Here is a 13,353-nt window from a genome sequence, read left to right on the forward strand (position 1 = left end):
GGTACTCCCTCATGCTACTAGTAGTGACAAGGACACTAGCAAAAGGAAAAACTAGAGATGAATCAGTCAGGAAGGATAAGGAGATGGCAACTGTCTGTGCCCACCACCTGCAAAATCATTCCCTTTTTGGTAGCCGTTGCCTCTCCAGTGCACCTGTTATCACTTTCATTGGCACTAAAGGATGTGGAGTTCACTGACAATCACTTGAGCCTCCTAACTGAACAGACTATCACTGAAGCTTCTTTGACTTGGTATCAGAGTATCATGCTTAAGTGTTCCATTAATTTTTTGAGCAGTATATATATATGAATATATATATAAAATTGTATAACAGGAAATGCTACCAGTTGCTATGGAAAAGAAAGAAACAAAACAAAGCCAGTATAACTACACAAGGTGTGTTAGAGTTGGTATATTTTGCATGTGGCAAACAGGAGTTTTCTGGAGACTGATTGATAGACAGATAGATAGACAGACAGACAGTGCTTTCCAAAGGGGAAAACTTAAATTTTAATGACAGAAATTACATAAGTTGGGGAGGACGGTCACACATAGGTATAATACGTATAATCGGCATAATATGAAGGTGCAATTTTGTCTTTCTTTTGTTCTCCTTGGTGCTTGAATTAGTAACACCATTCATTCTGACATTCTTTTTGCTCTTTGGCAACTGTACAGCCAGTATTAAGTGTTCTTAAGGTAGTATTCAGTTACATCACAAAAAAATGACCCTCAAAAAAAAAAAAATTAAAATAAAACACAGAATTTACCTCAAGTGCATGTTGTATTTTATCCTTCTGATTTCCAAGATGAGGAAGGCAGCTGCTAGAACTAGTGCTACTTTCAGCAATTTGTCCACCAAGAAGGCTGTCTTCTGGCAGCAGTGTTTCAGACCACAACCGACAGATGCCATCCTGGCATGAGGTAAGCAGCACATTGCAAACTGATCCTCTGTAAAAAAAAAATATGCAAATGTGTTAGAAAATGCAAAATTTTCAGTACAACATAAATATAAAATAATAAAAATAGGTGCTTGGTCAGAAAGGTTTTAATGTGTGTTTTAATATGTGTCAACAATAACCACAGAAATTATAAAATATTATTTAGTTAATTGTAAAACATACAGTATTTACACTATTTTATTAACAGCCATTTAAATAACTATAGAAATATTAATAAAAGCTTATGAATTAAACTGAAAGACAATTTGGTTAGAACTACAAATCATTTTGCATCAACATAATTAAATAGGAAAAAATTACAGTATCCTTCACATATTCATATCTGCAAACATCCATATACATATTTATTTACACAAAGTGCAAACTGTCAATTTTAATTACAAGATGAGCAGATTGTGGGGGTGTGACTGGAAAATTATGGTTCTGCTAGTGGTGCCCACTTGGTAACCTGGTTACCTATTTGCTACCATTTATTCACCTAAATTTCCTTGTTTGTAATCCGGTTTGTATTTTGAAGGGATAAGTGTTAAATGAGGAACTAAAATTTTAGGCTTGTGTATATATATGACCAACACTTAGGCTTTAGCTAGTGTATGTATGTATATATATATATATATATATATATATATATATATATATATATATATATATGTATACATATAATTCAAATGCCAGTTGGTGTACCCTTGGTGGTTATAGTACAGAAAAAATGTGTGGTGGTAATTTTGTTAACCATTTATCTTTTTAATGGAAATTAGATTAGATTAAATGCAAATGAATGCAAACGAAGAAATTCCAAGTCTCTGATATATCTGTATAATAGGTGTTTGGGCTGTGTGAAGCAAACTCTGTTGAAAACCATACTCCAGCAAACAGAGATCTACATACTGGGATTTTAACTTTGAAAGTATATCCTTGTCAGAGTATTTCTAAAGTTAAAGTTATTGGTGTAATCTACCCTAAAGCCTAAAATACACCACAAACAGTCTTTGGAAAACTAAACTACATATGATTATGGATTGTCTCAAATTATATGCCTTTATGAAGGCAGTCTGCCCAAGAGGCTAGAGTGCTGAGATTTAAACTACAGGGCTTCTGGCTCAAAGTCATCTCAAAAGGCACCTGAACAAGTCATTTAAGGTAGACCTGAATAAAATGTGAAATACTGTATGAATGTAAATTATTGCAACATATTCTTATTTTGTAAATAACCTCAATAAAGGTTTTGCTTAAGAATTTCATAATTCTGCTTAAATGTACTGCATGTGACTGATTCTGTTTTAAATGTTTACTTTTATACACTATTATGTGCTGTATGCTAGTGTTGTAGTCTAAATAAAGTAAAACCTCAAATATCCGTCAGGGGTCGGGACTAAGGCCGTGACAGATAAGAGAAAAGACGGATAACAGAACGGCTACTTTAAAAATGACATATAGTAGATTAGTTTAGCAAACAGTCGTATTTATTTACTAAAAAACTATTAACACAATATAATATAGTATTAATAAATGTATTAATTTAGATAATATTGTAATGACCAGCACAATAAGCAAATACAACTCAGAGGTACTGGAGTTTACTACGTTTTACTTAGAGCATTTGTTCTGTAACAAACGGTATCCTGTCTTATACTCCACTATCTGGGTTTCAGAACACATTTCCAAAACAATAAAAGAATGCTTTTCCTTACCAACCAATTTATCTCCTGCCACTCACGTTCAGTCTTTTTCTGTACCGCAAACACTCCTCCTTATTGACTCCTGACTCCCTACTCAAAACTTCCTTCCTTCCTTTTTCTCCTCACTTCTCCTGTCCCTCATCTCCTAAGAGGCACGTCTCCCCCTCACAGAACAGAAGCCCTTTGCCAAGTCCTATCACTTATATAGCATTCCAGCCTTTCTGCTCCTGCACAACACATCACAAAATAGTAACAAAACATAATATAACAGAATTTAAAGAGAAAATTACAATGCAGAAAAACATTAACAAGACAGAATAACATTATCGTCAGTGGTCCATTTTCGACACATTTTTCAATTTTGTCGGCATCGCACTTTATATCATTCACTGTTGTTCTTCCTACTATGTAAATTGAAGCAATATTTGAAGCACTTTTGCCGTTTTGTAAATGTTTAATAATTTCGAATTTTTGTGACAATTCTAAAACCACACACATACGTTTATTGGCCATTAACAATGTATAGTAGTTTAATTATAACAAATGAGAAAAGCTACAAAACACTATTAATACTGAAGGTACGTAATGGACGATGTGATTTCAAAATGCAGCATGATGGTGTTGGGGAAAAAACATACATGCTAGCACAAGGGAGAGTTGTTCTAATGTGCATAGCTTGCAGCGTATCGTGCGGCAGTATTAATAAGTAGATGCTACCATGTGCAATGTTTTGTTTTTTTTTTGCCCTGACGGTTAATGGAGACTGATGGTTAATCGAGTGACGAATAATGGAGGTTTTACTGTACTCTACTACTACAGTATTAAATTTGAGCTCTGTACAAGATAAAGTAAATGAATGAATGAATGAATTACATTACCCCAAAACAGTAAAAACACTCTAGCGGTAAAAGGTTAAATAAATACTATATCTTTACTTTTTTTTTGTTTTTTATGAGAATCTGAAATAAGTTTGTAGTACTGTTGCCCAACGTTACAAAACAAGTACAAAACACAGCACTGCAAAATGACAGGAAAATGAAATGGCTGTAACAGGATTTGCTTACTTTGGCATGAACTTGCTGGTTTTTCGCCACGAGAAACCTGTCACCGTTCGAGGGTGTGCCAGGTACACAAAAGAGAAATGTATACTGCAAGATTTTTTATCAAGAAGGTCTGGAATGACAACTGCAGACTTCCAAGCTGTAGTAGGGTACCATACCTTTAAAAGGCAGTCATCCTATAGTAAACCAAAAATAAAGCATTAGCAATGGCATACAAAATATACACAAATTAACATTTTAAGATAGCATAACTGTAAGTACTAGTAAAAACTCCATATGTCATCAATTTGATTTTATTTTGCTCAAAAAAGAGACATAAACTGAAGTTAAAAGTCACTGGTGGCAGCTGTCATTTCTGCCCAAATATCTTGATGGCCAACATGTTACACACATGGTGACATGAGTCATATTTAACTAGTTATATACAGTGGAACCTCAGGTCACGACCATAATTCGTTCCAAAACTCTGGTCGCAACCCGATTTGGTCGTGACCCAAAGTAATTTACCCCAAGGATTGTATGTAAATACAATTAATCCATTCTGTACACATTTTTTTTTAATGAGCTTTAAGCCCAGGGAAAAAATGAACATTTGAAAAATCCGTAATTTATACAAAAACTAACCATAAACAACCAAGAAAACTAACCTTGCATGAGTTGAGTTCTGGCATGAAGGAAGTGAGGAGGAACAGTTTTGAGGTAAAGTCCCTCAGCACAATGCACGTCTGACCGAGAACAATGTACTGTACAGGAAGAGACTGAACACATGCGGAAATCACTGGCGCGTACGAACCAGAAGGGAAACGAAATACAGCACAAAGAGTTTACAGCGAATGCACAAGGAGAGATTGAACACGTGCGGAAATCATTGGCACGTACAAACCGGAAGGGAAACTGGCTTGTCCGTCACCCGAGTGTGTCGTTGTGAATAGATGCAAAAGTTTGGCAAACTTTTTGGTTGTAACCTGATTTGTACGTGTTCAGAGACGTTCGTGACCCTAGGTTCCACTGTATTCAGTTTATACAGAAACAATAATAGATAAAAATGAAAATGTAGTTAAGAACATCAAAACAATCTGGATGAGAAAAGGCCATTCAGCCCAGCAAAACTTGCCAGTTCTATCCACTTAATTTGTCTATTAAACATCAAGTCGAGTCTACCGCACTACTTGGTAGCTTATACCACGTGCCTATGGTTCTCTGTGTAAAGAAAAACGTCCTAATGTTGGTGCGAAAATACAGCAAATACGAGTATCATAAATCTGCACTCGCTTGCTGAAATTTCATCTTTTGTTGAAGTAAAACTGAAACAAATTCAGTGCTACCAATTTCTGAATAGCACTCTTCACTAAATACAAGGCTCAGAGAATTTGAACAAGTTTACAGCTATATGCATACATGAACCTAGAAATTAGTTTGAATTAAAACAGCAGATTGCCAGCAGTAAATTATGACAATGGGCATTAAAATGGTAATTGAGATTTGGTTAGTGGGCAACAGACTACAGCTTTGCTGGAGAAAATAAATTGGAGATGGGTCTGTGATCAAGTTACAGAATTTGCCAAAGTCAGAATGCTGGTGATGTAAGCCAACTGGTGGTCCACCATCCCCAGGGTATTCTGCAGCATTAGAGGTATATGCATGTTAGTCTAATACATTGCTTCTCAATTATTTTCTGTCATGCCCCCCCTAGGAAGAAGAAAACATCTTGTGCCCCCCGCGCGACTATAAATAGTATCATTTGTCTATAAAATTGTTATAAGTACACCTCTGCATAACACTGTATCCTTATTAACGTATAAGAGAAAAAAAAAAGAAAGAAATATGGACCAATTTACAACAAAGAATAGCTTTATTAAATGTAACAGAAAAGATTTAAAGTGCATTCTAAATTCAAAAAATTTAAAAGAAAAATAAAAAAGCATGTTCCCCGAGGTCAAACGCGCCCCCCTTGACGGAGCGCCCCACTATTTGAGAAGCACTGGTCTAATAGAAGATAACAAATCACGTCAAACTTGCAACAAAACCATTAAAAGTAGCTCTAGCCTTCTGTGAGTTTAACTACTTATAGGGTTACTGTTATAAAGTATATTAAGAAAATAAAATGTAAAATATATGTACTACCTTTCCAGCTGTTGCAAAATATTCTCCATCGGGAGACCACTTCATAATATGGACAGAAACTGCAGTCCTATAAAAGGAGAAGACGACAATCCAAATGAAGAAAACAGGATTTTAAATGTTCTCTCTTTGTAACTGGCCACATATTGATCTGGCAAAATTCTACACCGGATGCCCTTCCTGATGTAACCCTCCCCATTTACTCGGACATGGGATGGTTTGGACAAGTGCAGAGGAGAGATGCTGGGTATATTGGGAAAAGAATGCTAAGGATGGAACTGCCAGGTAAGAAAAGAGAAAGACCTGGATGTGGTGAGAGAGGAGATGCAGATGATGGGTGTGACAGAGCAACATGGAGAAGACAGGAAGATATGGAACAAGATGATCTGCTGTGATGACCTTTAACAGAAGCAGCCGGAAGAAGAAAACGCTTTGTAACTGGCATTCCTATACCTCCGGCATCGTGCTACTCTTTTCTCCAATGGACTTTCATTAACTTTTTCAAATAGACAACGCTCTCTATCTCATTTTGAGTTTTCTCACTCTCTCAGCATTGCCCTGCAAACTCAACAGGGCATCCAAGAGTGCTTACTGTCATACTGTCTGTATTTATTGCCATTGCTACTTAGAAGAGCATGTCTTACAAAAGCTTTATCAAAACCTTCATGACCCTAAACATTCTGTGCACTACAAATTTAATTCTAGCAGTCTGTCATGTAACAGAACCAGAAGCCTGTCTAGAACCATGGAGCAGATAAAAGGCTATGTTTTTAAGACTTAAAAAAGAAAAAATAAACCACAGAAATTCTATTAGTTTTCTGTTATTGAGAAAACAAACAAACAGTGACTCAATGAGAAAACATGATCATCTATTGCAGATAAAACCAGAAGTAAAGGATTTAGATGTCATCATTGATTCAAAGCTAAACTTCAAATGCCACATTACCCGAGCTCTAAAGGCAGCATTTTTCCATCTAAGAAACATGGCACAAATTATACCTTTTGTGTCACTGCGACACCGAGAAGTTGACATATGTTTTTTTTAGCAGGTAGATTACTATCATGTTCTTTTAACAGGCTTGTCAAAGAAAGTCATAAACTGGCTACAGTTTGTTCATAATTCAACAGCAAGAGTTCTAGTAAAAAAAATAAATTAAAAAATGTGTATCATTGGCTTCCAGTAATATAATCCTCATTATACAGCAAGGCTCCTCACAGTTTTCCAACTTCATACATTTCCCAAATGTCTGTCCCAAGTCATTCTCTCTGATCTTTAAGTGCTGGTGTTCTCCATATATATACTGTATATATATATATATATATATATATATATATATATATATATATATATATATATATATATATAGGGTATAAAAAAGAATCACCCCCTTCAAAATATTCCCTTTTTTTTTTTTTTGCTTTACAGCCTTAAATGAAAACACACAAACCAATATTTTTTCTAAGCTTTACTTACTCAATGCAATCAATAACATCCAAATGAAAGATATCACAGCTACAGTTCAGGAGAATTTAAAAAAATAAAAAAAAAAGAAATACAGAGATTAATAAAGGACCCCCCACCTCAATCACGTGTAAGTGCCCACCATTCCCATTGCAGGCCATGGTTACGGGCTTCCTTCCACCTGTGATCAATTGTAATCCGTGTGATTACTGAAGCTGTTTCTGGAGCATTCATTCCCTTGCTTGGCAGTGCAACTGACAGCAAACAACTGACTGTGGGTGGCAAGCCACTTTCAAAAGACCTCAGGGAAAGAGTTGTGGACAGACAGTAGGCAGGAGATGGAGACAAAAACATCTCAAAGGCTTTATCAATCCCAAGGAGCACAGTAAAGTCCATCATAAAGAAGTGGCAAGTGTTTGGTACTACTAGGACCCTCCCTGGATCCGGCCGTCCCTCAAAACTGGATGGAAGAGCAAGGAGGAAACTGGTGAGAGGCTACCTAGAGGCCAATGGCCACTTTGAAGGAGTTACAGGATTTTATGGCAAAGAGTGGTCATTGTGTGCATGTGACAACAATTTCACAAGCGCTCCACAAATGTGGCTTGTTCGGGAGGGTCGCAAGTAAAAAGCCACTTCTTAAGAAAGGCCTCATTAGGCTCGTTTGAGCTTTGCCCAGAATGCACCTTGAAGATTCTCATGCCAAGTGGAAAAGGGTCTTATGGTCAGACGAGACCAAACTATCTGGCCTCAATACCAAACAGTACACCTGGCGGAAATCCAATGCAGCTCACCATCCACAACACACCATACCTACAGTAAAGCATGGAGGTGGCAGTATCCTGTTGTGGTGGGGGGTGTTTCTCTGCCGCAGGGCCTGGGGCTCTTGTTAGGGTAGAAAGAAAAGTGGATGGGGCAAAATACCATCAAATTCTTGAGGAAAACGTGCTACCTTCTGCCAGAAAGTTGAAGATGGGCAGAATGTTCACCTTTCAAAACGACAACAACCCGAAGCACACAGGAAAACTGACCACACAGTGCCTGCAGGAGAAAAAAGTGAATGTCCTCGTGTGGCCAGTCGGAGACCACAGCTAAATCCCATTGAAAATCTGTGAAAAGATTTGAAGATAGCAGACCACCAACGCTCACCATCCAATTTGACTGAACTTGAACACAACTGTAAAGAAGAGTGGAGGGCAAATACTGAGTGGGATCAATCTAGATGTGCAAAGCTGATAGAGAAGCATCCCAACAGACTCAATTAAGGCTGTCATTAAAGCAAAAGGTGGTTCAACAAAATATTGACATTGGGGTTTTTTTGATTTTTTTATAATTTTTCTGAACTGTAGCTGTGATATCTTTCATTTGGATGTTTGAGGTTGCACTGAGTAAGTAAAGCTAAGAAGAAATATTTTTTGTGTGTGTTTTCATTTAAGGCTGTAAAGCTAAAAAATGGGAATATTTCAAAGTGGGGGATTCTTTTCTATACCAACTGTATATATAGACTGGAACATATTGCTGTCAGCATCATAAATGTTGTAAAGTTTTAGCCACAGATCTTGTTATAAGCAAGCACTGTAAAACATTTAAAAAACGATGTTAAAAAAAAGCTCTAAAAACTGTGTTAAGTATTACAAGCTCCTATTTTAAAAATATTAAAACTAATACTGACATACTGAAATTTGTTTAGAAGAGTTGGTTTGGCTGTTCATAATACACCTATGGTAGGCATTCAAATAAGCAATAAAATATATGACAGCATTATCATTATTAATCAACCCCCTTTTCTTACTCTTCTTCATTCCCAGGGTCTTGTTTTGGGACTATTTGCCAGTGTACCTTTGCCATTGTTTCCGTGTAATCTTATGCAACATGTCTTCAGATCGAAAGGCAACACTTCTATAGGGTGTAAAGGATCATCAGGCCTTCATAATTTGGATAGCATAAATGTAGAATGCCCCACAGGGCTACTGTTCTTCAAATACCGAAGCCTATGGGCCATCAGAGGTTAAATTTCTCCCCACGACTGGAAAGAACACTTGTAAGATATTACGCGTACTTTATATTTAGATATACTTTATATTTATACATACAGCATACACACACACAGCATACTGTATATATACTGTATAAATAAGGCAATTGTTATTTAGATGTTTTACATTACATTCAGTGTAAGAAACAGGAATAAATGTATTTATATAGCACATTATTATTACAATAATAATAATGAAAAAATATTTGAAAAATAATAAATTGCCTTTTTCATATACTAAAGAAAATTTAAAACTACATGTTGAAATTACAAATGAAAAAGTGCAAAAGATAAAAATTAAACCACAGTGCACCTTCCAGGGCCTTCTCAATGCAAATTATACTACTGAACATATCAAATGAATTACACATTAGCATTTTAACTAAATTTGAAAAAATTGCAGCTTCAGTTTTTACATTTGTGTTTAGAATGAATGACAAAGGAAGTTTGCAGATGAATACAAAATCTGAAAAATAATCTAAATGTTACTAAAAAAAATTCAACCTAATTTAATAATGAAACTGAAGCATCACTCATCTCTAGAGGTCAGCGATATTATACTACAAATGAGCAGTTTCAGGTGCCTTCTCCTTTTTGTGCCTCTGTTGAAGCTCTCCTTATGTACAGCATTATGTGAAACAGAAATGAATTTATATTTATAAAAGTAACCATAACATTTCTGAAAAAGGTTTTAATTTTAATAGTCAAGGTTAAATGTGAAATTTTATATGCTACTGCAGCATAATACTATTTTTTCAGCATATATTTTACTACTTGGTCATTCATTGATTAAAAAAAATGGCCCCAAAGTAAAAAAATGAAAGCTAGTGACTGGCACTGGTCATAAGTTTCTTTCTTTTGACTTGATTTCCATTTACTGTACTCAAAAAACTAAATATTTTAATGTATATCTTGAATAGCGCTGAATTTACAAATGCTGATTTAATAGCAGTATTATAATTAATATTAGAAGAGATAACACTGCGCAATGATATCCTATATCATACTACTTGTACCGTTCCACTGGAAGGATCCTAATCAATCTTCTGTAACATGGTGGGAAATGAGGTTCTACACGCAAATCAGGAAACCTCAATGCTCTTTCCGAGGATCAGTTTTTCAAAATATTAAAATGTATTAATATAATGGTAAATTAAGCATGCCAGGCTTGTGCTAAAGCTTTTCATTTCATTTTTATTCTATACAAAGAATTACTTTGGAAGGCCCTCTTTTTGCATTGCTCATTGTGTGGGAATTGATTACTGCTTATTTCTAGAACATACTTTTTATTTACTTTTTTGAATGAATGGTGTTTTCTTAATATGTTTTGCACATTAAATAAAATAAAATGAAAACATTAAAGGTAGTAATTATTTTTCTTCCATTTCCAATGCAAGTTTTATCAATATAGCCAAACTTTACCTTGCTGCCTTGTGAGATTACATGAAAAGTAAATACACTACAAAATATGTCTAATAAGTGATAATCAGATCAAATAAACATAAGGTGAGCCTACTCAAATAAAAGTGAGCTGATAATATATATTTTTTTCTTTTTTTACAAAGGACAAATAATGATGACAAGAAACCTGTCAGAACAATGAACGCAGTACAAAGTTAGAAAAGTTCTGAAGATAAATACAAATGAAATACATAAGGTAGCTGAACCAGTTGTAGTGGTGGTGATGTGATTATTGCAGTTCCTTCAAATCAGACTTGTGGCAACAATAATTTGTTGGAATTAGTCAGCTGACAAAAAAATCTGAGAAAGATGGGCTAATGAGAATAAGTGAATCAGTTTGCTTTAAGACAGAGCTTCACAAGATGGCACTAGATTAAGTAGCATTGATCTGCTAGAATTTACAAGACACCTATGCAATAGTGTCAGTGAGGCACAGTAGACATATTTATTGCTGAAGTTCATTCTGGTGTCATTTAATCAACTGAAGTTGATTAAATTCATACACAAAAAAAGACATGAGTGAGTGGATGTGGACTGTCCTAAAACTTATGAGTCACCTAAACTGAGAGGCAGCAGCAAGCCCAAGATTCATAATCAAAAACAACCGCATGCAGGCGTAATGGAAAAAGCATATTAGATCCAGTCAAGGAACCAGTCAAGGACTTGAGAGACCTCAAGTATCATTTTAATGTAGTGAGTTAAGTATTATTTAAGGCAAACCAAATAAGTAGAGTAAATGTGTTAAAAACAAAGAATCCCATATCATTTTGTAAGTAAAACCAAAATACCATACAGTATATAAAAATTTGGTAAGATTAAAAAAATTGACCACTTGAGAAAATATAAGTAACAATTTGAAAACTCTGCTGTGAAAGGCGCAAAGATACAAACACACAAAGGAAGGAGAACCAAAAGTGTCTAGGACAAGTGACACTCCAGTGAGATCAAGATCAACCACAGAAGCCCATTGAATCAACTGAACTGTTGACTCCTCATAATAAACATAATCTTTAACTTGGGGTTGGAAGACCATACTTTATGAGTTTATGTTTTGTATACACACATATACATATATATACTGGGGATTCACCCCCTGCTCGCTTTGCTTGCCAACCCCCCCGGCCTGTGCTATGCCCAGGAGATGTGGCTGATACAATAGGAAACAAATACAGTTTTTTGTTTTTTTTACCTCCTCTTTGCTCGATCAGCTGCTGGCTTGGTGCTGCTGCCATGCATATCACATGGCGCTTTGAACATTTAAAAGCCTGTCTTTAAAAGTTTGTCTTTTATTTCTGGCCCTGGGCATAGTTAAATCTCTTGGCACAAAGTCTCGTCTCGCGGGACACAAGTTCTTGATATTTTTTTAGTTTATAATTTAAAAATGGATTAACAATCTGAAAAACTAACATCATCACATTAAACTTCAATAAATTCTGAAAAGAATGGTTTCAAACATATATATGTAGGTTTTAAAATAAGATCGATTTAAAGCGTGACAAAAACAGATATATACACACAAACATACACACACACACACACACACATATATATATATATATATATACACACACACACACACACATACATACATATATACATATACATATACATATATACATACATATATACACATATATACATATATAAACATATATATACATACACATATATACACATATATACATACATACATATATATACATACACACATATATACATACATACATATATATATATATACATACACATATATATATATATATTATAAATAAACACAGAAAGAGGGAGAAGGAGAGAGAGAGAGAGAGAGCATCCGTGTATATAAAGGTTTATCCCTTGCCTCCCAGGAAGAGCACAGACATAGTGTTTGTTTGGATGTATCACAATGCTTTTTGGTAACTTATAACACCATGTCATGACACAACTACTTGCCTCACACACCATGAACATTTTATCTAATAACATTCCCACATGGGATCTATTGTTGACTAAAAACTGTATTTGCTCTGGGCTTGAAATCATTTTATGCTCATTTTCTATGTGGTCTGTTTGTATCCAGTCAAATTGGATAACTGTTTCTAGGTGCCATTGTTTTTTGCTCACAAAACAGCATATATTCACCCATACATTAATTCTTTACAATAATTTATGTATTAATAAAAAGGCTGTTAAATCATACTTACATTAACTTAGTGTTTTTTTTTCTGTACTCAGAATATATGGCATTTCATTTCATTTAAACATTTTCAACATCTGTACACAATACACCTAGGTGCACTTTAACTGGTGTGAAAAAGGCATTCTAATTATCCTTCTTTCAGCTGCTGCTATCTGTACTTACTTGCAGTGCCAGACACACTTCCAATCATTTAGCACAGGAGGCAATTTATCATCTAAAGCTTGGCTGCTTTCCTCTTCCACAAGAATATCAGCAGCAGGTGGAGCCCATAACTGCAGCTGATCTGTAGCAGTTAATATTTGGTTCCCTATGAAGAGGTAGAAAATGGAAGATTTTTCAATGACTTAAGAAATCACAATAAAAACTGTATAATATGAAATTGGAATTCTTGGTTGG

General features: G+C 35.1%; 1 protein-coding gene across 4 annotated transcripts in view; it reads right to left on the bottom strand.

Moving 5' to 3' along the window:
- dmxl2 (Dmx-like 2) overlaps positions 1 to 13,353 on the bottom strand; it is a 142,611-nt gene that overhangs the window by 87,234 nt on the left and 42,024 nt on the right. For all 4 annotated transcript variants that reach the window (XM_039770331.1, XM_039770328.1, XM_039770329.1 and 1 more), the window contains exons 5-8: positions 13,120 to 13,264; positions 5,827 to 5,893; positions 3,706 to 3,878; positions 771 to 951 (exon numbers count right to left, since the gene is read on the bottom strand). In XM_039770331.1, coding sequence (XP_039626265.1) covers positions 771 to 951; positions 3,706 to 3,878; positions 5,827 to 5,893; positions 13,120 to 13,264 — 566 coding nt within the window. The remainder of the gene's footprint in view (positions 1 to 770; positions 952 to 3,705; positions 3,879 to 5,826; positions 5,894 to 13,119; positions 13,265 to 13,353) is intronic.

This window comes from Polypterus senegalus, chromosome 12 (assembly GCF_016835505.1).
Source record: "Polypterus senegalus isolate Bchr_013 chromosome 12, ASM1683550v1, whole genome shotgun sequence".
NCBI lineage: Eukaryota > Metazoa > Chordata > Cladistia > Polypteriformes > Polypteridae > Polypterus > Polypterus senegalus.